The 22042-nt window shown below is 55.3% G+C and overlaps 1 protein-coding gene across 1 annotated transcript; it reads left to right on the plus strand.

Moving 5' to 3' along the window:
* The first annotated feature begins 2438 nt into the window (after window positions 1-2438).
* Window positions 2439-20080, plus strand: Sema6c (semaphorin 6C). The gene is given in 21 exon segments (XM_048356565.1): window positions 2439-2669; window positions 4698-4749; window positions 6454-6631; window positions 10190-10304; window positions 10595-10658; window positions 10829-10885; window positions 12016-12117; window positions 12303-12393; window positions 12600-12719; window positions 12874-12962; window positions 13862-14079; window positions 14367-14498; window positions 14664-14816; window positions 15044-15217; window positions 15471-15617; window positions 15887-15900; window positions 15903-15963; window positions 16640-16695; window positions 17080-17124; window positions 17462-17557; window positions 17968-20080. Coding segments are annotated over 19 exon segments (2898 nt in total). The 5' UTR covers window positions 2439-2669; window positions 4698-4749; window positions 6454-6507; the 3' UTR covers window positions 19008-20080.
* Window positions 20081-22042: the final 1962 nt, after the last annotated feature.

The raw sequence follows: 22042 nt of genomic DNA on the forward strand, positions 1-22042 counted from the left end.
GGGATGATAGGCATGAGTCACTGGTGCAGGCTCTTTCCAAACTTTTTAACGCTTTCCAGTTTGCATATGATGTTTTGCTCATCTGCCCCATCTTTCTCTCTCAGTTTTACCTCCTGAATAACTTATCAATGCACACCTAGGGATACAATAGATACAATGTCTTAAAACTTTAGATGAGGGGCTGGGAATATGGTTTAGCGCTAGAGTGCTTGCCTTGCATGCATGAAGTCCTGGGTTCAATTCCTCAGCATCACATAAACTGAAAAAGCTTGAAGTGGCACTGTAGCTCAAGTGGCAGAGTGCTAGCCTTGAGCAGAAAGAAGCCAGGGATGGTGCTCAGGCCCTGAGTTCAAGCCCCAGGACTGACAAAAACAAAACAAAAAAACCCAACAACTTCAGAGGAGTCAAGCCTTGGCTCATGCCTATAATCCTACCTACTCAGGAGGCTAAGATTTGAGGATTGTGCTTTGAAGCCAGCTTGAGCAGGAAAGTCAATGAGCCTCTTTCCTCCAATTAACAACCAAAGAGCCAGAAAGGTAGCTCTTGCTCAGGTGGCAGACTTCAATGAAAAAATTCAGGAACAGGGCTTGGAATATAGCCTAGTGGCAAGGGTGCTTGACTTGTATACATGTAGCCCTGGGTTCGATTCCCCAGCACCACATATATAGAAAATGGCCAGAAGTGGCACTGTGGCTCAAGTAGCAGAGTGCTAGCCTTGAGAAAAGAGAAGCCAGGGACAGTGCTCAGGCCCTGAGTCCAAGGCCCAGGACTGGCAAAAAATAATAATAATAAAAAATTCAGGAACAGCACCCAAGCCGAGTTTAAGACCCAGTACTGGCATACACCCTCCCCCCACACTCTAATGAATTGTACTTTAATCTTTTTTCAGTAATCTATTCAAAATAAATACATATTTGAATACCTAAGCCCAGTCTTAGAGCTGGAAAAATTAATTTTAACCCGAGTGTCTCTACATTTTGATGTATCTTTCTCTCAAAACTTCTTTTCAGCCTTTTAAACAATTCCTACTTCAACAATCTGCCAAATTGGCTTGGGTCCAAAATCCCTCAGTGGTTTACTGGGCCTGAATCTGTCTGTTTCTGTCTGTCTGTCTGTCTGTCTGTCTGTCTCTCTCTCTCTCTCTCTCTCTCTCTCTCTCTCTCTGTGTGTGTGTGTGTGTGTGTGTGTGTTTTGCTTATTCACTAAGGGACTTAGCCCAGTTGTTGATGCTACACATTCTGATGCCCATCTAGTCAAAGCTGGTGGAAAAATGGTGACTGCCCTTCCTTTCCTCTAATCCAATGTCCAAGATGTAGATAAAAATGCCCACTCAGATTATCCCCAAATTCCAATGTCTCCCAGGCCACCTACTTTCCTGGGAACTTTAAAAATGTCTTTTGTTCTAGTCCTACGCAGGGAAGAATCTTAGCAGCTGGTATTAAGGTGGAAGCCAACAGCACTGTCTGAAGTACCCTTATTCTCCCCCTTCATTGACATTCCCAAAATGTAAGGGTCCCAAAATGGAGGAACCGTTTTGCTAATTGGAGGGGTGTCTGGGGTCCTCTCAGGAGAGGTGTAGGATGACTTTATACTTTTTGGATCTCCAGAGTGGCACTTCCTTCTATATTTCTCTGAATCAGGCTTAGTTCCATGTCTCTCTTTTGGCTTCAGCCCTCTCACCTGTCTTCATTCATCAGCCAACAACCTACCAACACCCTAGTTTTCTGACTTGGGTATGGTGGCCCAAGTCTATCCTGCTTTGACTGTGGAGGAGGGAAGGAAGGAGACGATGGAGACAAGGAAAACCTCCCATGGCCACTTCTTTCCTCTCCCAGGCCTCAAGTCCCCCAAGTATAAGCTAGGCTTTTCCTACTGGGGTCAGGATGAGCCGGAGGCAGCTCATGGGAATACAGAGGCAAAAGCACATAGAGGAGGAATGGAGGGTTGGAGCAGAGGCGAGGAGAAGCAGGAGGCACCCCTAGGGAGCAGAGTCGCCCAAGCCATTGAGGGGAAGTGAGGGAGGACGGCGCAGGCTCTGACAGCCCAGCCCATCTGAGGCCCCCAGGTTTCCTGTCTATTTCTCTCAGCTTCTTTTCCCTCTTCTCTTATGACATTTCTCCCCGGGGCCTCTCCTCGGACAGCTTGTCTCGGTTTCGGTGTGTGTGTCTTCTTCTATGGGGGGCGGGGGGGGCGGGGGAGGGTCTCAGCGACCGTCCGTGGGGTCTCTCCATCTCGCCCAGTCTCACCCTCCAGGCTCCGCCCTCTGGGTGGACGGTGCTTCTGGAGCCCCGCCCCCTAGCAATGCTATTGGTGGAAAGGTGGAGAAAAGGCGGGGTCTAGGCGACCTCTGAAGCCGCGATTCGTTGAGGCAGCTTAGAGGCGGGCCCGAGGCGGGTCCTGCCAGGAGGCGGGCGGGGCGGCTGGGGCCGAGCCCAGAGCTCCGGGCGGTCGCATTGTTTTCCTCCGCGGATCGGCGGAGGGAGTGGGGGCTGCGACTCGAACCCTGGGCTCTCACCTCCGGACAGCGCCTGGGCGCCCACATCCAAGTACCGTTCCGCCGGGACGTCCACCACATCTCACCTGAGCCTCGATCGCGGATGTCGAACTCTGCACGGCGTGGAGCTGCCGACCGCCTGCTTCGATCTCGAGCCTACTGACCTGGATCTCGAGCAAGTACCCCGGGGGCAGGAACGGGGAGGTGGGGGAGTGGCGGGGGCCGCTGGCGAGTCGGGGACTGGCTCCCGCGGTGCCGGAGCGACCCGGGAGGGTTCCAGAGCGCCGTGTGGCCGGCTTGCAGAGGGGGTCAGCAGAGTTGGGTGCTGAGGAGCGAAGGGGTCCGTGGCGGAGCCCCGCACCCCCCACCGCACTGCTGGGCGCAGGGTCTGCGCTCCTCTTCCCACCGATCGCTCGTGAGTCGCCTCCTGCCAGATTCCGGGTGCAGGAAAACAGGTTTTGTGTGTGTGTGTTTTTTTTGTGTTCTTTTTTTTTTTTTTTTTGAGGCGCGCACGGTACCGAGGGTGGAAAGCCCGGCCCCCCGCCTCCCTCGCTGGAAAACTACGGCTCTGAGACCCGCGGAGGGCCAGACTCTCGAAGCCCCTGCAGGGATGCCAAAGGCGATGTGTCTGTCGTTCGGACTTTGGTGTCAGGGCTGCACCTTCGTCCTTGTGCAAGCAGGAGTCCGAGCCCTCCCGGGGTGGGGCGGGGAGGGGGGGGGATCGGTTCGAGCAGAGTCGGGGTTCGGGGCTCTGGAGAAGCGTCGGTCTCAGCTCTCATCTCCTTCCTTCGCTGCCCCCCTGCTCGGTCCAGGGCTTTGTTAAGCCTCGTCTTCCCCGGGAGGAGCACGGAGCGCGCGATGGCATCGCCGCTCGGCGACCCCGCTCCGCGCCGGCCTGGGTCCCGGGGCCCGCCCTCGGCGGCGCTCGCTCGGCTGCTGGCGCGGTTTCCCTGGCCGGGGAGACCCGCCCCCGCTCCCCCCACCCCCGCGCCCGTCCCCGCCGCTCGGCGCCTGCAGGCCCCTCCAGCCCCTCCTCCCGCTAACGTGGCTCTGGGACCCGGTCCCGGCCCAGACTCTGCCACCCGCCCCTCCTTAGCTTCAGTGAGGGGGAGACGTCGAGCCCCGGGGCCCGAAGCCCCGCCGCATGCGAAGCTGGGGGGGACACCTGGATTCTCCTCGTTGGGGGCTGGGTAGGAGGAAGGGTAGGTGCCGAGCGCAGAAGGGCGGAGGGGAAAGGTCTTGGAGATCGGAACGCATCTGTGCTGCTGGGCTCCCCAGCGCGCCCCCGATGCCCCCCTAAGGAAGGTGGGCTGAGGCGGGAGACCAGCCCCAGGGCTTCCTGCTATTGTCCCCAGCCTGGCCTCCGCCGTCCCTTCCCCAGCTCCGGCAGACTCTGCTATGACCTCGGCCACTCCCCAGAGGTGGCTGCTTGCCCCACGGAGAGAAGGGCTGGGTTCTTCTCCCAGCCTGGGGGGGTGGGGGTGGGGGATCTGAAAGGGGAGGAAAGAGTGGCCAGGTGTGTTCCTGGGGTTCCTCCAAGTGACTGTAAGCCTCTCCCCCGCCCCCCAGACCCGAGGTTGGGTGGGAGCCACCCAGATGCTGCCTCCCCGAGCAGCTATGGGAAGCCCTCTTAAAGATGTATCACAGTCGAGCCTCCTGGGCCAAGGCAAAGGCCAACCAAGTGTTTTTAGAGGCTGGACTAATCCAGCCTAAAGTGTGCGTGGGGGGCGGTGTGGGCTGGTGGAAGGGAGGCAGGGCCTGCTTTCTCAAGGAAGAAGGGACTGGGGTGTGTGTGAGGGGGTGCTTGCTATCCGAGCGTTTTGCCTGGAAATGAAGAGCATGCAAATGAGATGTAAATTAGCCTCTATTGTCCCTAGCTAGGGCGCTTTTTGCTGAGGATGCTGTTGGATGCTGAAGGTTTCAACATGGGAGTGGTCATCGGGTCCCACAAAACTCTCTCGGTCACCCCTTTTCCCAAGGTTGGTCCCGAGGTTTCAGCAGTTTCTGGCTAGGGGTTCTCCCCAGCATGAAGATGTCAGTGCCTTTGTCACGGAACTAAATGTCAGCACCCCTCCTCACCCATGCGGTCCCCCTTCCAAAGCAGCATCCCGGACTTTGCCTGAATTCTCACGTTGACTTTTAAGGGCTGTGTTAAGGAAGTGTAACTTAGTCTTTTTCCTCCTTTTGTCCCTTCTTCTGTCAGGTTAGAGGTCTCCTAAGCCCCCTCCAGGCCCCCACAGGACTCACCACCCCAGGTAAGGAAAGGGCAGCTGGTTCCTGAGGGCAGGGGATACCAGCAGGCTTGCCTGGTATCCAGGGAGGAGCAAGAGGGTCTGGCTATTCTCCCCACTTGTCAGAGACCAAAGTTGTTTCCAGGGTGAAGATACCAGTTGCCCTGGGCAACTTGAGCGGGGGCAGGTATGGGGAGCACAGGAGACAAGCTGTGTCCCTTTTTCTTCCCCTGGGAGCATCAGCATCCTGAATCTTGGGCTGCGGGGGAGAAGGAGGCTAGACTTTGTAACACCAGAGGGTCGTTAGCTAGCTGACTGCTCTCCCTCTGGGGAAGTGGGGGTCATCATTAGGTGTTTCTACCCCTTCCCTTCCTCCCGCTCTCATGGGGCTCCACCTGACGTCAGCCTCCCCACCAGTGACGCTAGATTGGGGGTGGGGGACAATGGGTCCTGGCTTCAAGGAGCAGAATTACTGGGGAGATGGAAAGAGACTGGGCTTTAAACCCAGGGTTTCTTCTTTAGAGGGGACGTGGGCTTGGCAACTATCGCCTGCCGCGATCTGTTCACAAAAGAAAGGATGCTTCCCCCTTCGTGACCTGATTTCCGGAGCCTCCTCGGCCCCTCATTTCAATGTCAGGGAAAGGCAGGGAGCTGGTGTGCACCTCCCGCAGTGGGTCCAGCCGGGGTCAGCTGGCTGGGGGAGGCTGATGAGTGGGAACGAGACCTGTCTCATCAGCCCTTCTACCATATCCATCTTTCTCTGGACTTTGGGCTACAATTGCCTGTCATTGAATTATTTATATTTCAATTTCAGAGGCAGCCCAATGAGGGAAGAAAGGAAAAGAGAGGCGCGTCGAGTTATTAAGCTTCTCCAGTCCCTTCTACCCCTGGCTCCTCGTAGTTGGGAGTGGGGGGTGTCTGTTCTCCCCAAATCAAGTCCTTAGGAGCCAGGGAGGGAATAAGGGGCTGGGAGGGGGCCTAGTGGTCGAGGAGACAGCTGCAGCCAGAGCTAAATTTAGCCTCTGATCTGGCTTTGATGCGGATTCATTTTTGGCTAAGATTGTCATCTCCCCCCCCCCCCCATTCTTCCTCCCTGCTCAGCTTCTTCCTTAGCCATGGGAGGACCCCTGAAATATAAGCCTGGACCAGGACAATGTCCCCTAGGCTATCTGCCCCTGCATTCTGTCCTTCTGAGGATGGGCGCTGCCACCCAGCTGTGGGGGGGGGGGGCTGGGCGTGGTGCCCGCATTGCTCCCAGGGTGCTGTTGGGGTCTAGGAGGGAAAAGGAGCAGACTCGGTGCCCTCTGCCTCCTCCCGGTGCCAAGGAGTCACTATTTATAATTTTAAGGCTTCAGTGTCTAATTATAGCTTGAGAAGGGGTGAGCACGAGGGGGGCCAGGAGGTGTCACCTACCCGATGTCCCAGAGCCAGTCAGGAGAGAAGAAGGGAAGGCTGAGTGAGAAGGCTGGGAGAGGAGTGGGAGCCAGTATGTCCTGTCCTTACCTGGGGTCATGCGGGGGGGTGGGGGGCGCTCACACAAGCCAGTTTGAGCCAGTCAGAGAGGGAAGAGCCGTGAGTGACAATGACAGCTGGTTGGCACTGGGGCAGTACGGCGGCGAGGGCTCTAACCCCCACCCCACAAGGTCTTCTGGGGATAGGCTTGGGGAAGAGCCTGAACCGGGTAGAAGGAAAGGGTCCCTTCCCCCACTTTTCTGTCTCCCCTTCCAGGGCCAGCTTATGGGTGAGGGGGCACCCCCTGGGGCCTGAGCTGCCCCACGCAGGATGCCCCGAGCCCCCTACCTCATGCCCTTGCTGCTACTGCTACTGCTGCTGCTGCTCTCACTTCCCCACACCCAGGCTGCCTTTCCTCAGGACCCCCTCCCTCTGTTGACCTCTGACCTGCAAGGTGAGTACCCTCTACCCACCTTGCCCCTCTCAGGAACGAGGGGAGACTGAGACCCCTGTGTGGGAGGCAAGGTACACAAGGCTCTAGGAAGCTAGGAGTTGGACCAGCAGTGGGGAAGAAAGAGAGCTCGTGCCGATATGGGTTCCTTCTTATCCTGGGGTCTGTTGTTGTTTTTTATATAGAGGCAGCATCATTTAAGAATATGAGTTTTTGCCAGGTGCTGGTGGCTCACACCTGTAATCCTTGCTACTCAGGAAGCTGAGATCTGAGGAACAAGGCTCGAAGCCAGCCTGGGCAAGAAAGTCCATGAGATTCCCATTAACCTAAGAAATGGAAGTGGAGTTGTGGCTCAAAGTGGTAGAGTGGCCAGGAGCCCCGTGGCTCTTACCTGTAATCCTAGGAGGCTGAGATCTGAGGATCCTGGTTTGAAGCCTGGCTGGGTAGAAAAATACCCAGGAGACTCTTATCTTCCATTAATCACTCAAAAACCAGAAGTGGTGCTGTGGCTCAAGGGGTAGAGCACTAGCCTTGAGCACAAAGAGGCAGAGAGACAGCACCCAGGCCCTGAGTTCAAGCTCTATAACTGACAAAAAAAATAAGATAAAAAGTTGTACAGTGCTACCCTTGAGCAAAAAAGCTCAGGGACAGTGCTCAGGCCATGAGTTCAAGCCCCAGGACCAGCACACATACTCACGCACACAAAATATGAGCTCTTTGACACCTGTGATAGAACCCTCTTGTAATCCCAACACTGAGGAGGTTGAGGCAGGAGGATCTCAAGTTCAAGGCCACCTTGAGCTACATAGAAAAACCCTAATAACAAGACAAAATAAAACAAAGAAGAACTTGAGCTCTCAGCCAGATCAAACCTTAGCATACTTGAGTATCTGCTAAGCTGGTTATTAGCTATGGGACCTTGGTTAAGGTTATCTAACCTCCTTAGCCTCAGTCTCCTCATCTGTAAAATGAAGATAATAATAGTATTCTACCTCATAGAGTTATTTAGAGATTAAATGAGGTAATAGGTACAAATGAAGTAAAATGCTGAGAATACTGTCTGGCATGAGATAAATGCTTTATATTTGTTTGCTTTATTTTTGGCTACAAAGTGAAGGCCTGGGACTCCTGCAGTAGTTCTCAACAATTCTATTTTCCTCCCTGTCTACTACTTGTACCATCAGTAAGCCTCTGTCCCAACATGATGTAAATTACAAACCCACTATTTCTAAAACTTGTATATGTTTACAGGTCTTTGCTTACATATTTGGTTTTTTGTTTGTTATTGTTGTTTTGGTCTTTTTTTCCCCTTTTTCTGAGATGAGGGTCTCACTGTCTAGTGACTTGTGATCCTCCTGCCTCATCCCGAGTGTGCTGAGATTACAGGTATGCACCACCAAGCCCAGTTCTATGTAAGACTTGGAGTAATTTTTTTTTTTTTTTTGGCCGTCCTGAGGCTTGGACTCAGGGCCTGAGCACGAGTTGTGGCTTCTTTTTTGCTCAGGGCTAGCACTCTACCACTTGAGCCACAGCACCACTTCTGGCCTTATCTGTTTATGTGGTGCTAAGGAATCAAACCCAGGGCTTCATGTATACAAGGCAAGCACTCTACCACTAGGCCATATTCCCAGGCCTTGGAGTAATTTTAAGGAGGAAGGAATTGCAGTTGAGATACTGGAGGTAATTGTTGGGGGAAGAGATAAAAATAGCTAACTATGCCAGATGCAACCTTCAGCACTTAATGAATGGAAAATGACCTATCCCTAAGTGTGGGCTTCCTTTGAACACTTTGAGCACTGATGACAGTGGTTTCAGTGATGAGACCAGTGGATGGCTGGAGTGGGTCAGACGAGGCAGAGGCAGCGGGCACTGATGGCTCACACCTGTAATTCTACCTACTCAGGAAGCTGAGATCTGAGGATCGAAGTTCAAAGCCAGCCCAGGCAGGAAAGTCCATGAGGCTCTTATCTCCAGTTAATTACTAGAGAACCAAAAGTGGAGCTGTGGCTCAAAGTGGGAGAACACTAGCCTTGAGCAAAAAAGCTCAGAGACAGTGCCCAGGCCCTGAGTTCAAGCCCCGTGGAGGACTGGAAGAGAGAGAGAGAGAGGAGAGAGAGAGAGAGAGAGAGAGAGAGAGAGAGAGAGAGAGAGAGAGAGAGAGAGAGAGAGAGAGAGAAAGAGAGAAAGAGAGAGAGAGAGGCAGGCACATAGAAGGTTTAGAGGGCCGAGGTAGCCTGTGAAGAGCTTTGAGAGGAGTGTTCAGAGAACGGACTGGGAGAAATGAAGGAGTAAAATGTTCCTGCTCCAGGTGAAACAGTATACAAGGTGGGCCTGAGAGGAAACTGGTAGTCCCAAGAAGGAACTGGGCTCGGAATCAGACAGACTAATCCAAATGAACTCACGAAGTCCATGATGCTCCCAACCTTAAGCTCCTCAGCTGTGAATGAGGCCAATGTGAGTGCCTACCTCAGAGGGTTCCTGTACTAAATGAGACAGTGTGTCTAACGTGCTGTATAACCCAAGTTGTGGCTCAACTGGTAGAGTGCTAGCCTTGAGCACAAAAGCTCAGGGACAGTGCCAGGTCCTGTGTTCAAGCCCCAGAACCAGCACAAAAGAAAAAAAAAGTATTAACCAAATCCTTGGTGGGAATTAAGTGCCCATGACCTGGGAATGTGGCTTAATGGTAGAGTGCTTGCCTAGCATGCATGAAGCCCTGGCTTTGACTCCTCAGTGTCACATAAACAGAAAAAAGCTAGAAGTGGTGCTGTGGCTCAAGTGGTAGAGTGCTAGCCTTGAGGACAGAGAGGCTCAGAGACAGTGCCCAGGCCCTGAGTTCAAGCCCCAGAACCAGCAAGAAAAAAAAAGAAATTAAGTGCTCAGTGGTGTGTGTGTGTGTGTGTGTGTGTGTGTGTGTGTGTGTGTGTGTGTGTGTGTGTTGTGTTGGGGGTGGGGGAGGTCCAGGGGCTTAAACTCAGGGCCTGAGCAATGTCTCTGAGCTTTTTTTTTTTTTTTTTTGGTTCAGACTAGTGCTCTACCACTTAAGCCATAGCCCCAGTTCTGGCTTTTTGGTGGTCAGTTGGAGATAAGAGTTTCATGGACTTTCCTGCCCAGGCTGACTTTGAACCTCAATCTTCAGATCTCAGCCTCCTCAGTAGTTAGGATTACAGGCGTGAGCCACTGGCTCCCAGCTTACCGGTATTACTTTTTTTTTTTTTTTCCCCAGTTCTGGGGCTTTTGGACTCAGGGCCTGAGCACTGTCCCTGGCTTCTTTTTGCTCAAGGCTAGCACTCTGCCACTTGAGCCACAGCCTCACTTCTGGCCATTTTCTGTATATGTGGTGCTAGGGAATTGAACCCAGGGCTTCATGTATGGGAGGCAAGCACTCTTACCACTAGGCCACATCCCCAGCCCCTGGTATTACTTTTTTGAATAGCTTTTGGGCCCCTTTTACTTCCCATCACCAGTCTATGCACGGCTGCATGTTTCCTGGTTGGAGAGGGAGTTGAGGAAGAGAGCAGCGTCCTGGCTGTTCCCAGCAGTCCACTTCTCTGTGTCCTCTAGGTACTTCCCCATTAACTTGGTTCCGGGGCCTGGAGGACGATGCTGTGGCTGCACAACTTGGGTTGGACTTTCAGAGATTCCTGACCTTGAACCGGACCTTGCTAGTGGCTGCCCGGTAAACTGGCTGCGGCCCAGTTGTGGGGCACACATGCATGCTCCTGGGCAGACATGGGACCTGCATGGCACTGCAGCCTCTTGCAGGGGACACATGCAGGTGCACAAGCCATGGGACACGGACATGCTTGGACCCAATGCACAAATGCCAAGGCATGGATAAAGGGGAGGCTAGGGTAGGAGGTCCCTGTGGTTTGTCCCTGAGCAGGTGATGAGGGGCAAGGGGGGGGGGGAAGGAGCTCAAGCAGGGTGCGTTGACTCAGCCTTGATCCCTCCTTACTACCCCTTCAGGGACCACGTCTTCTCCTTCGATCTTCAAGCCCAAGAAGAAGGGGAGGGGCTGGTGCCCAACAAGGTGAGGAGCTGTGTGGGGGGGAGGTGCAGGCCTGGAGAAGAGGCCGAGAAAGTTCTCCTGGGGTCACGAGTGGAGGTCATGAGGGTCGGGAGAAGGAGCTGAAAGGAGCTGTCATGTGAGGAGAGGTCAAGGTTGTCCCATGGTTTCCCCTCTTTTATTCTTCCCTTCAGTATCTAACATGGAGGAGCCAAGATGTGGAGAACTGTGCAGTGCGGGGGAAGCTAACGGTGAGGATGGGATGAGAATTGGAGTGGTGGTCCTCCGCCGCGACCACCTGCTTTTGCTTTTTCCTGCCTTCTCTCTTGTTTGCTTGCTTGCTTGCTTTTTTCCTTTTTCCTTCTTTCCTACCTTCCTTCCTTCCTTCCTTCTTTCCTTCCTTCCTTTTGCTGGTCCTGGGGCTTGAACTCAGGGCCTGAGCACTGTCCCTGAGCTTCTTTTGTTCAAGGCTAGCACTCTACCACTTGAGCCACAGTGCCACTTCCAGTTCTTTCTGTGACTGTGGTACGGAGGAATTGAACCCAGGGCTTCTTGCATGCTAGGCAAGCACTCTACTGCTAAACCATATTCCCAGCTCAGCTGTGACCAATGTCTTTTTCTTTTTTTTTTTTTTTTGCCAGTCCTGGGGCTTGGACTCAGGGCCTGAGCACTGTCTCTGGCTTCTTTTTGCTCAAGGCTAGCACTCTACCACTTGAGCCACAGCGCCACTTCTGGCTTTTTCTATATATGTGGTGCTGAGGAATCGAACCAAGGGCTTTGTGCATGCTAGGCAAGCACTCTACCATTAAGCCATCTTCCCAGCACCCCTAACTAATTTCTTGTCCACTTCTCCCTCCCAGCCCACAAAGGACAATGGGAAGGAATGAGAACTCTTGCTTCTTATTTTCCTTTGCACACCTCATTAAAGAAGAAAAGTGAACTGGGTGCCAGTGGCTCCTGCCTGTAATCCTAGCTACTCAGGAGTCTGAGATCTGAGGATCACGGTTCAAAGCCAGCCCATGTAGGAAAGTCTGTGTGACTCTTATCTCCAATGAACCACCAGGAAACTGGAAGTGACACTGTGGCTCAAAGTGGTCAAGTGCTAGCTTTGAGCAAAAGAACTCAGGAACAACACCCAGGGCCTGAATTCAAGGCCTACAACTGACAAAAAAAAAAACAAAAACAAAAACAAGAAAGAAAGAAAGAAGAAGAAAAAGAAAAGGAAAAGTGAGGCTAAGAGGCCAGATGACCTGCCTGAAGCCACAGGCAGACACCCCCCCCCCCAGCCTCAAATGGCTTAAGGATAGTAACCTTACTTCCTGTGACTCCTAATCCCAGTCCAGGGGTCCCCATCACTAACCTAGAATTTTCGGTTCTCTAGGATGAGTGTTACAACTACATTCGCGTTCTCGTTCCCTGGGACTCCCAGACACTCTTGGCCTGTGGGACAAACTCGTTCAGCCCTGTGTGCCGCAGCTATGGGGTACAAAGGAGGTTTGGGTAGGGCAGGGTAGGGAGGAGCAGTCGGTTTGGTGGGAAGGGACTAGGGGTTGGGAATGGGCAGGCGTGGGATGCGAGGATTCTGAGGAAGCAAGGGGACAGGAGAGTGGGCTGCAGAGCCGTGTTCCAGGACCCAGGGTTCTAGGAACCTGTTTCATCTGTCTCCAGATCACTTCACTGCAGCAGGAGGGTGAAGAGCTGAGTGGGCAAGCTCGATGCCCCTTTGATGCCACCCAGTCCAATGTGGCCATCTTTGCAGGTAGGTGTGCACCTGGGCGTGTCAGGAGCAGGCGTGTGGCTGGAAGGAGTGCCCACCTTGGTCTTTTCCCCGTGTCCCTGAGTGGAGGAGGGGTTGAGGTAGGGTAGGGGCCAGGGCTAGTCCTAGGTAGGGTGTGGGTGGCCCATATTGCAGGCAGGGCACCGATTACTGAGCCCTTCCCTCATCCTGCCTCGTCACCCGTTCAGAGGGCAGTCTGTACTCAGCCACCGCCGCCGACTTCCAGGCCAGCGATGCTGTCGTTTACCGAAGCCTCGGGCCTCAGCCTCCACTCCGTTCGGCCAAGTACGACTCCAAGTGGCTCCGAGGTCAGGGTCCGCCCGGGGGAGGGAGACTGTCCTTGGGGGGTGGGCGGTGGGGGGACAGTGGGAAGATATTTGCAGAGGGGAGAGGGTGTGGAAGCAGGAGTTTCTGAGCAGGTGTGTAAATGCTCTTCCCTCCTCGCTCCTGCCCTACCCCTAGAGCCACACTTTGTCCATGCCTTGGAGCATGGGGACCATGTTTACTTCTTCTTCCGAGAGGTGTCTGTGGAGGATGCCCGGCTGGGAAGAGTAAGGAGATGGGCACCAGGGGTGGGTAGCTGGGGGGCGGGGTCCCACTGATCCTGAGGAGCCAGTTTGAGTCCGAAGGAAAGGTTTTGGTCCTAATCTCTACCACACAGTCTCCTGTGCTCTTGAGGCCCCAACTTTGCAGCTCCAGCTCTCTGCCCTGACAAAGGCTGTGAGCCCTCGCATCACATCACATCATGCCCTCTCTTTGTGTGACCCTTACAGTTTGCTTGGTTTTTTTAGTAGGTTGGGCACTGTCTCTTACGCTCAAATCTAGTGCTCTACCATTTTGAGCCACAGTGCCACTTCTGGTTTTCTAGTGGTTAATTGGAGATGGGAGTTTCACAGACTCGCCTTCCCAGCCTGACTTGGAACGAGAATCCTCAGACCTCAGCCTCCTGAGTAGCTAGGATTACAGGCGTGAGCCACGGACTCCCTGCTTATTATTATCACTTTTTTTAAAGAAGCAAATGATGAAACAGGTGCCCGTGGCTCACGCCTGTAATCCTAGCTACTCAGGAGGCTGAGGTCTGAGGATCCTGTTCGAAGCCAGCCCAGGAAGGAACGTACATGAAACTCTTATCTCCCACTAACCACTAGAAAACCAGAAGCTGTGCTGTGTCTCAGCCTTGAGCACAGAAGTTCTGGGACAGTACCTAGGCCCTGAGTTCAAGCCCTACAACAACAACAACAACAACAACAACAACAACAACAAAGATGAGCAGTATTTATTAACTTAAGTTTGTCAGGTTGCAAATTATTTAATCATCTTTATATACTTATAATTAAAATGGATAGCATTTCCACTTAAATATTTAAGTGCTTCCTCTGTCCCCAGCGTTTGCTTCTTGGTGCTGATCCCCGCGCATGCTCCTTTCAGCTCTCCACTGCTCTCCCGGCAGGTGCAGTTCTCCCGCGTGGCGCGGGTGTGTAAACGGGACATGGGTGGCTCGCCCCGTGCCCTGGACCGCCACTGGACATCCTTCCTAAAGCTGCGGCTCAACTGCTCTGTTCCTGGGGACTCTACCTTCTACTTTGACGTCCTGCAGGCCTTGACTGGGCCTGTGAACCTGCATGGTCGCTCTGCTCTCTTCGGGGTCTTCACCACTCAGACCAATAGGTTGGTACTAGGCTGACTGGTGCTGAATCTGTCCCTTGTCCTATGAAAATCCAAATGCCCCTCTAAAGCCCTACTGTTGGAGGTAGTGAGGTACACTTCAAACACACTGGTTTTCTGTTCTGCCCACTTTTTTTTTTTTTCCTTTTCTCCTAGCGTGTGGCAGCCAGTGTCTGCCCCAGCCCAGGCTCCGCCTCCTGGCGGAGTGCGTGAAGGGTGGCCACCCTTCCTACCTGGCAGGAACTTTGCAGGCCCTTTCTTTGATCCCGCATCTTTTCTGGCTTCCTCAGCATTCCTGGCTCTGCAGTCTGCGCCTTCTACCTGGACGATGTTGAACGTGGGTTTGAGGGAAAGTTCAAGGAGCAGAGGAGTCTGGATGGGGCCTGGACCCCTGTGTCTGAGGACAGGGTTCCTTCACCCAGGTACCCAGGATGGGGGTGGCTTTTGCAGGGGCAGAAGTGAGCAGTCTCTCCTCCTAAGATAGGATTAGGAGAAGGCCTAAGCGGCCAAGGCCCAAGGCAGGGGCTGTGGTGGGGCTGAGCTCAGCTTCCCTGCGCTAAGGTGGCCCTTTTCCATGCGCCTATCAGGCCAGGCTCCTGTGCAGGTGTGGGAGGCGCTGCCTTGTTCTCCTCTTCTCAAGACCTCCCGGATGATGTCCTGACCTTCATCAAGGCTCACCCACTGCTCGACCCTGCTGTGCCACCCGCCACCCACCAGCCTCTCCTCACTCTCAGTAACAGGTATGGAGCTACGAAACACCCACCGTGGCCTCCTGTCCTTAGCCACTCTCTTCTTGCTCTGGCTTTACTAAGTAACTTCCATTGGTGGGAGTACCACCTCGTGAAGGCAGAAGCGAGAGAGCTAAGAAGGAAATCCTAGAGGGTGTGAGGGCAGGACACTGGAGTGGGAACCTGGGTTCTAACCTTCAGCTAGACAGGTTGCCCTCACCCAAGGCCTGTCACTCCAGGGCGCTACTGACCCAGCTAGCTGTGGACGGTATGGCTGGCCCCCATAGTAACACCACCGTCCTGTTCCTTGGCTCCAATGACGGGACAGTGCTGAAGGTGCTGCCCCCAGGGGGGCAATCCGGGGAACCTGAGGCCATCCTACTGGAAGAGATCGATGCCTACAGCCCCTCCCGGTGAGTCCCTGGAGGCTGCTTTCTGAGGGGCAGAGGGGGCTGGGAAGTGGCAGACGGCTGTGTGGGAATGGACTAGGAACTCCAATGACGGCTTGGATGGGACAGGATCCATGGGTAGAGAAAGAAGCATGGTGAGAAGACCTGATCACAGGCTGTGCAACTTAGTTTGTGATCTCCCCTCCTGGTCATCAATTGTCTTGGGGAAAAAGGAGCCTTATTTGCTGCATTCTGATTCCTTCCGGCCTCATCCTAGGTGCAGTGGGAAGCGGGCAGCCCACACAGCACGACGGATTATAGGGCTGGAGCTGGACACAGAGGGCCACAGGCTTTTTGTGGCCTTCTCTGGCTGTATTGTCTACCTCCCTCTGAGCCGCTGTGCCCGGCATGGGGCCTGTCAGAGGTAAGAGGGGCCTGAGATCCAGTGGCACTGCCTCGACAGGACTAGCAAGAGCACAGAATGGGCTGGAAGGTGGCAAGGAAACGTAGGGGATGGTTGGGTACCTTGCACATTCTAAAGGTGAATAGCAACCAAGGCCTGGAGTAGAGATTGGGATGGGAATATGGGGCTGGGAACTTCCTGTAAGCCAGGGTAAGAGTAGAAAAGGCCGTGGGAAGGAATGTGACTGGAGTGGAGAGGGTCCCAGCCTCACATGACTCAGTTTCCCCTAGGAGCTGTCTGGCTTCTCGGACCCATACTGCGGATGGCATAGCTCCAAAGGCTGCGTGGATATCAGAGGACCCGGTGGGTAAGTGAGGAGCCCTTAGATCTCCTGAGGATTATTCTGCACCACGAAGAAAGGAAGCCTGTGAAGGGGGGGAGGGAGGATGACAGGAGTGCAAAACTAGGGGACTGTCTGCTAGGGAGTGGGAACAAGGAGGGGTGAATCTGATTGAAGTGCTTCTTGAGCAGGTATGAAAATAGAATAATGAAATCTGTTAAAATTGTTCGAAAGGGGGAGGGGGAAGGGGAGTAAAAAGATTAATAGAGAGGGATGAACTTGATCAAAGTACATTATATGCATGTATGGAAATATCAAAATGAAACTATTCAATTAATATACACCAATAATATATTAGAGGAAAAAAGGAATTAAAGAATTGAGAAATAGCCAGGCGCTCGCTGGTGGCTCACGCCTATAATCCTGGCTACTCAAGAGGCTGAGAGATCTGAGGATGGCAGTTCAAAGCCAGCCCAGGCAGGAAAGTCCATGAGACTCTTATCTCCAATCACCAGAAAACCAGAAGTGGTGCTGTGGTTTAAAATGGTAGAGTGCTAGCCTTACGCTGAAGAGCTCAGGGACAGCGCCCAGGGTTCAAGCCCCATGACCCATGAAAGAAAACAAAGAGAGAGAAATAAAGGCTGTGTGGGAGAAGGGGGATGAGGTACAGAACAGCCCTGAGTCGCCTCCTTTTTCCTCCTAGGACTGATGTGGACCAGGTTGGGGACCACGAGTCCACGGAGCAGGGTGACTGTCGAGGTAAACAGAAAAGCATGGCTACAGCCACTTGCCAGAGTTGCACATGTGTTCTCGTGGCCACGTCTCAAGAGTGGGCTTTTGTCATTCTCACCTTCAGGGGCATGGTCACCTCCTTCAGTTCCTTATGGGCTTCTTCCTGCCCCCATGTTCACCCTCTACTTCTTTTCTTTTGCCAGTTCTGGGCCTTGGACTCAGGGCCTGAGCACTGTCCCTGGCTTCTTTTTGCTCAAGGCTAGCACTCTGCCAACTTGAGCCACAGAGCCACTTCTAGCTGTTTTCTATGTATGTGGTGCTGGGGAATCGAACCCAGGGCTTCATGTATACGAGGCAAGCACTCTACCACTAGGCCACATTCCCAGCCCTCACCTTCTATTTTCTTCATAGATGGAGCCACAGGGAGTCGGTCTGGCCCTGGGGACTCTGCTTATGGTGAGTTTTCTTGCCCTAGCTTTTCTTTCCCTTGCTCAGCCCCCCCCCCCCCAACTCTGAGGCCCAGGGCAGCCGCAGACAGCACCCTGCACACTTCATGGTCTCAGAAAAGGGTCAGCAGCCTCCAGATACCAGCTTCCAGCTCATAACCCGGGTGCTTAATAAACAGCACTTAAATAAACTTAAATAAAATGGAGACTAGAACTCTTCTGAACTCTTAGAATAGTTCTGAACTCTTAAGCTCTTAGGTTCCAAAGATGGGGGGAGGGAACCCTTGTATGGGAGTCGGGTGGGAGAGCAGGAGCCTCACTGGCTCTGACCTGGTCTCTGTCACCAGTGCTTCTGGGTCCTGGCCCTTCCCTTGAGACCCCCAGTTCCCCCCGTGATGCCCACCCCGGGCCCCTGTCTTCCACTCTCGGAGCTCACACTGAGGGTAAGGGGACTACCTGGGAGGGATAGTGTGCAGTGTGGGGCTGCTGATGGCTGGAGAATTCCAAGGCTGGCGTGGGGTGCTCACTAACGCCCGTGTGGGTCCTTCCTTGCCCGGAGCAGGGGGTGGGGCATCCCAGCCCGCCTCCCCGTGCACGGGTAGAGTGGCAGAGGTTCCTGGCATGGCTACAGGGGCCAGGCTGGGCTGGAGACTCCCCAGACCTCCGGCCCGGCCTGTGTGCGAGGGGGGCGGGCGGGGCGGGGGAGGCCAATTCCGGGACAGCAGCGAGGTCCGGGCGCCGTGGATGCGGACGAAGGCTGCGCCGCCCCACGGCTGGTGTGGACCGGGGAACCTGCTCCGGAGGCCCAGCCCGGCGGCCTCTGCGAGGCTGAGCCTCCCTCCTCCCTCGGCAGGCGTGCGCCGGGACCTCCTCCCAGCCTCGGCCTCCCGCTCCGTCCCCATCCCGCTGCTCCTGGCCAGCGTGGCCGCCGCCTTCGCCCTGGGCGCCTCGCTCTCCGGCCTCCTGGTGTCCTGCGTGTGCCGCCGCACCCACCGACGTCGGAGCAAGGACGTGGAGACGCCGGTGCTGCCGCGCCCGCTGTCCCTGCGCAGCCTGGCTCGGCTGCACGGGGCGGGCCTGGAGCCCCCGCCGCCGCCCAAGGACGGGGACGCGGCGCCCACGCCGCAGCTCTACACCACCTTCCTGCCTCCGGCCGAGGCCGGGCCCCCGCCCGAGCTGGCCTGCCTGCCCACGCCCGAGTCCACGCCCGAGCTGCCGGTCAAGCACCTTCGCGCCTCCGGGGGCCCGTGGGAGTGGAACCAGAACGGGAACAACGCCAAGGAGGGTGCGGGGCGCGCGCGGGGCGGCCACGCGGCCGGCGGGCCCGCGCCGCGCGTGCTGGTGAGGCCGCCGCCGCCGGGCTGCCCGGGGCAGGCGGTGGAGGTGACCACGCTGGAGGAACTGCTGCGCTACCTGCACGGCCCGCAGCCGCCCCGCAAGGCCGCCGAGCCCCCGGCCCCGTTCACCTGCCGGCCGCTGCCGCCCGAGCCGGCCCCCAGCCCTCCTCTCTTCGCGGACTCGGGGGCGCTCCCCCGCGAGTGCGCGCCGCCGCTGCGGCTGGACGTGCCCCCCGACGGCCAGGCCGCCGCGCCCGCCGCCGCCCCCGCCCCGGCGCGGCCCGCGCTCTCCGCCCCGGCTCCCCGCCTCGGCGTCGGGGGCAGCCGCCGCCTGCCCTTCCCCACGCACCGGGCGCCCCCGGCGCTGCTCACCCGAGTCCCCTCGGGGGGGCCCTCCAGGTACTCCGGGGGGCCCGGGAGACACCTCCTGTATCTGGGCCGTGCCGAGGGCTACCGCAGCCGCGCCCCCAAGAGGGTGGACGTCGACAAGTCCCCGCTGTCCCCCAAGTCTCCCCTCGTCGGGGCCGCCCCTCACGGCAGCCACTTCAACTTTTAGAGGGGGGGGGCGCCCGGGGCCCCAGCCCTCCTCGGCCGCGCTCACGGACCTTCCCCCCTCCCCCCAAGGCCGCCACTGCCCTCCCTCCGCCCCGCGCCCCCAGCCTTCCTGGACTCTGAGAGTCTCCCGGGGTCCCCCCCACCCCCGTCCGGCCTCGGGCTTATTTATTACCGTCGATTGTCTTTTTTCCCCTGTCCCCGAGAGGGGAGTGGGAGGCGCGAGGCTCGTCCTCCCGGTGAGCCAGCATTTTAGGGGGAACCCGCCGACTCCCACTCCCCCCTCCCCACCTTTTCCCTTCCAGCCAAGCTGCCTTAACTCGCCCCTCCGGGCTTCCTCGGAAGACTGGGCCCCGGGCGGGCCGCACGGCGGGCCGGAGGACGGAGGGACCGGGCTGGGGCCACGCGCCCGCGTTGTGTACAGAGTTCTCGGCCCCCCCGGGACTGGGACGTGCCTCCTCCTACTATGTAGGAGCCCCCCCCCCCGCTCCCCAATACAGCTGTGTCCCCAGCCGCTGCCTGACTTCACTCGCGCCGGGGGCCGGGCGGGGCGGGGCGGCTTTCCCTCCCCACGCCGGCGCCCCCGCCGCCGCCTGCACCTCGCTCGGCCTGGGGCCGGCCGGCTCTCCCCGGCCCACGCCGGCGCCCTGCGCCTGCGCCCCTGCCGCCGCCCGCACCGCACCTCGGCCTGCAGCTCTCTCCCGAGTAATTGGGAAGGCTGCCGTCCCACCGGGGTTAATCAGGAAAGGTCTCCTGAAGGAGGCAAGCGAAGAAATGGCGTGTGGGGGATGAGCCAGGGCCCACGAGACCCACGGCAGGCGTTTAGGTGGTGGTGAGGGAGGCGCGCAGGAGGTAAGGGACTTTTTCAAGGCCTACTCTGTGGGTGGAAGAGGGAACTTTTTTTTTTTCCTTTTGAGAAATAAAATGAAGCAGCTTGATCTGAGTTTCACATCAGGAAATCTCGTCCTAAAGAGAATTGGACTTGAAGAGTGTGCAAAAACCCAGCCGAGAGGATTCCTCAGCCCTGCTGGAGGCAAGCGTGGCCCCAGCAGTGCTCAGGGGGGGGAGCAGCTCCCCTTCCGACCGCGGTCGAGGGCGGAGAAAGCGAGTGTTTCGAGCACGCATGCGCAGCCTCCCTTCCTGGAGCCTCCGGGCCGGCCCAGATCCCCAGCGTGCCGGGGATCGGCTCGCGTGTGCCAGTGGTGATGGAGCTCCATCACTTGGGCCGGTGCTGGCGGCAGATACCTGTTTAGACCCTTGGGTACCAATGGGAAGAACCGGACCAGCTGCCCCGCCCACCACTCTGGAGTTAAGGACACTTAAGGCCTCGCTTGGGCGGTGCCTGCAGTGGCGGATTTGCGAGTCCTGCTTGTGGCCCGCGCGTGGTGAGAACAATCCGCCCACTTCCAGCCCTGCGCCATCTCTAGCGGGCGCCGCCTAGAGGCGGGCCCCAGTCCTGCAGCCACGGAACTCGGCGGTTCCGCTCCATTAGCTTCCATGATCTAATAAGGGGGAAAACAAAGATTGTTTCTACCTCTCCTCCCATTACTACTTGCGAAATAATGGGGTTGCTCAAGTGCTATAAAGTCAACACTTCGTAAATGAGAAAGCGTGATACGGGTTCCTACAAACGCACGCTTAGGCTATTCCTAATTTTGTGATATGCTTTCACTAAGCAACAGTTTCCTGTTGCATCCTTATAACCTTCGCTTACATAGTTTCCTCTCAATGTTTTAAACACCCTCTGAATGGTTCTCGAAGGTCACTTAAGCTTATTTGGCCAAATTTGGTTGTCCTCCAGCGTTTAATCTTTTCTGCCTAGCCGTTTTTCCAGCAAACCTGTTTTTCCCTCCTTGGATTATACTTTGGGGCCATCATAACTATCCTGGACAGTGTGGCGTAGTGGTAGAGTGCTTGCCTAGCAGGAATGAAGCCCTGGGTTTGATTCCTCAGCACCACATAAACAGAAAAAGCCAGAAGTGGTGCTGTGGCTCAAGTGGTAGAGTGCTAGCCTTGAGCAAAAGAAGTTCAGGGACAATGTCCAGGCCCAGAGTTCAAGCCCCAGGACTGGCCAAAAAAAAAATAAAAAATCAAGCTAGTCGTGTGCTGAGCTATTTGAGTCCATTTCTCTGGTCCTAGTTAACTTGGAAATGCTGAAAATCATTCAATCATACCCCTATAAGTAGAAGGTACAGGATGTTCTTCAAATGAAAATACTCAAAAATGCACCACGTAACAAGCATCTCTGAACATAAAGCCCAATGAGACAATATTTTAAAAATATAAATACAAAATAACACCTATGGGCTGGGAATATGGCCTAGTGGCAAGAGTGCTTGCATTGTATACATGAAGCCCTGGGTTCGATTCCCCAGCACCATATATATAGAAAATGGCCACAAGTGGTTCTGTGGCTCAAGTGGCAGAGTGCTAGCCTTGAGCAAAAATAAGCCAGGGACAGTGCTCAGGCCCTGAGTCCAAGGCCCAGGACTGGCAAAAATAAATAAATAAATAAAATCACAATTTCTCAAAACCATAACCTCTAACACAATGTAAATAGCTGTTAATACTGTGTTGTTTAGAAACAATGGCAAGTGATAAAAGCCTCCACATATTCAGCAGAGAGTATTTTCCTACCAAATATTTTTTATCTGTGGTTAATTGAATCCATGGATGTAGAATCCAGAAATATTGAGCTTCAAAAATGTATATGTTTGTTTTGTTTTTGTTGCCAGTCCTGGGGCGTGGACTCAGGGCTTGAGCACTGTCCCTGGCTTCTTTTTGCTCAAGGCTAGCACTCTACCACTTGAGCCATAGCACCACTTCCGGCTTTTTCTATATATGTGGTGCTGAGGAATCGAACCCAGGACTTCATGTATACGAGGCGAGCACTTTACCACTAGGCCATATTCCCAGCCCCTTCAAAAATGTATACAGTGGGGGGCTGGGGATATAGCCTAGTGGCAAGAGTGCCTGCCTCGAATACACGAGGCCCTAGGTTCGATTCCCCTGCACCACATATACAGAAAACGGCCAGAA

Source organism: Perognathus longimembris, chromosome 11, assembly GCF_023159225.1.
Source record: "Perognathus longimembris pacificus isolate PPM17 chromosome 11, ASM2315922v1, whole genome shotgun sequence".
In the NCBI taxonomy this organism is placed as follows: Eukaryota; Metazoa; Chordata; class Mammalia; order Rodentia; family Heteromyidae; genus Perognathus; species Perognathus longimembris.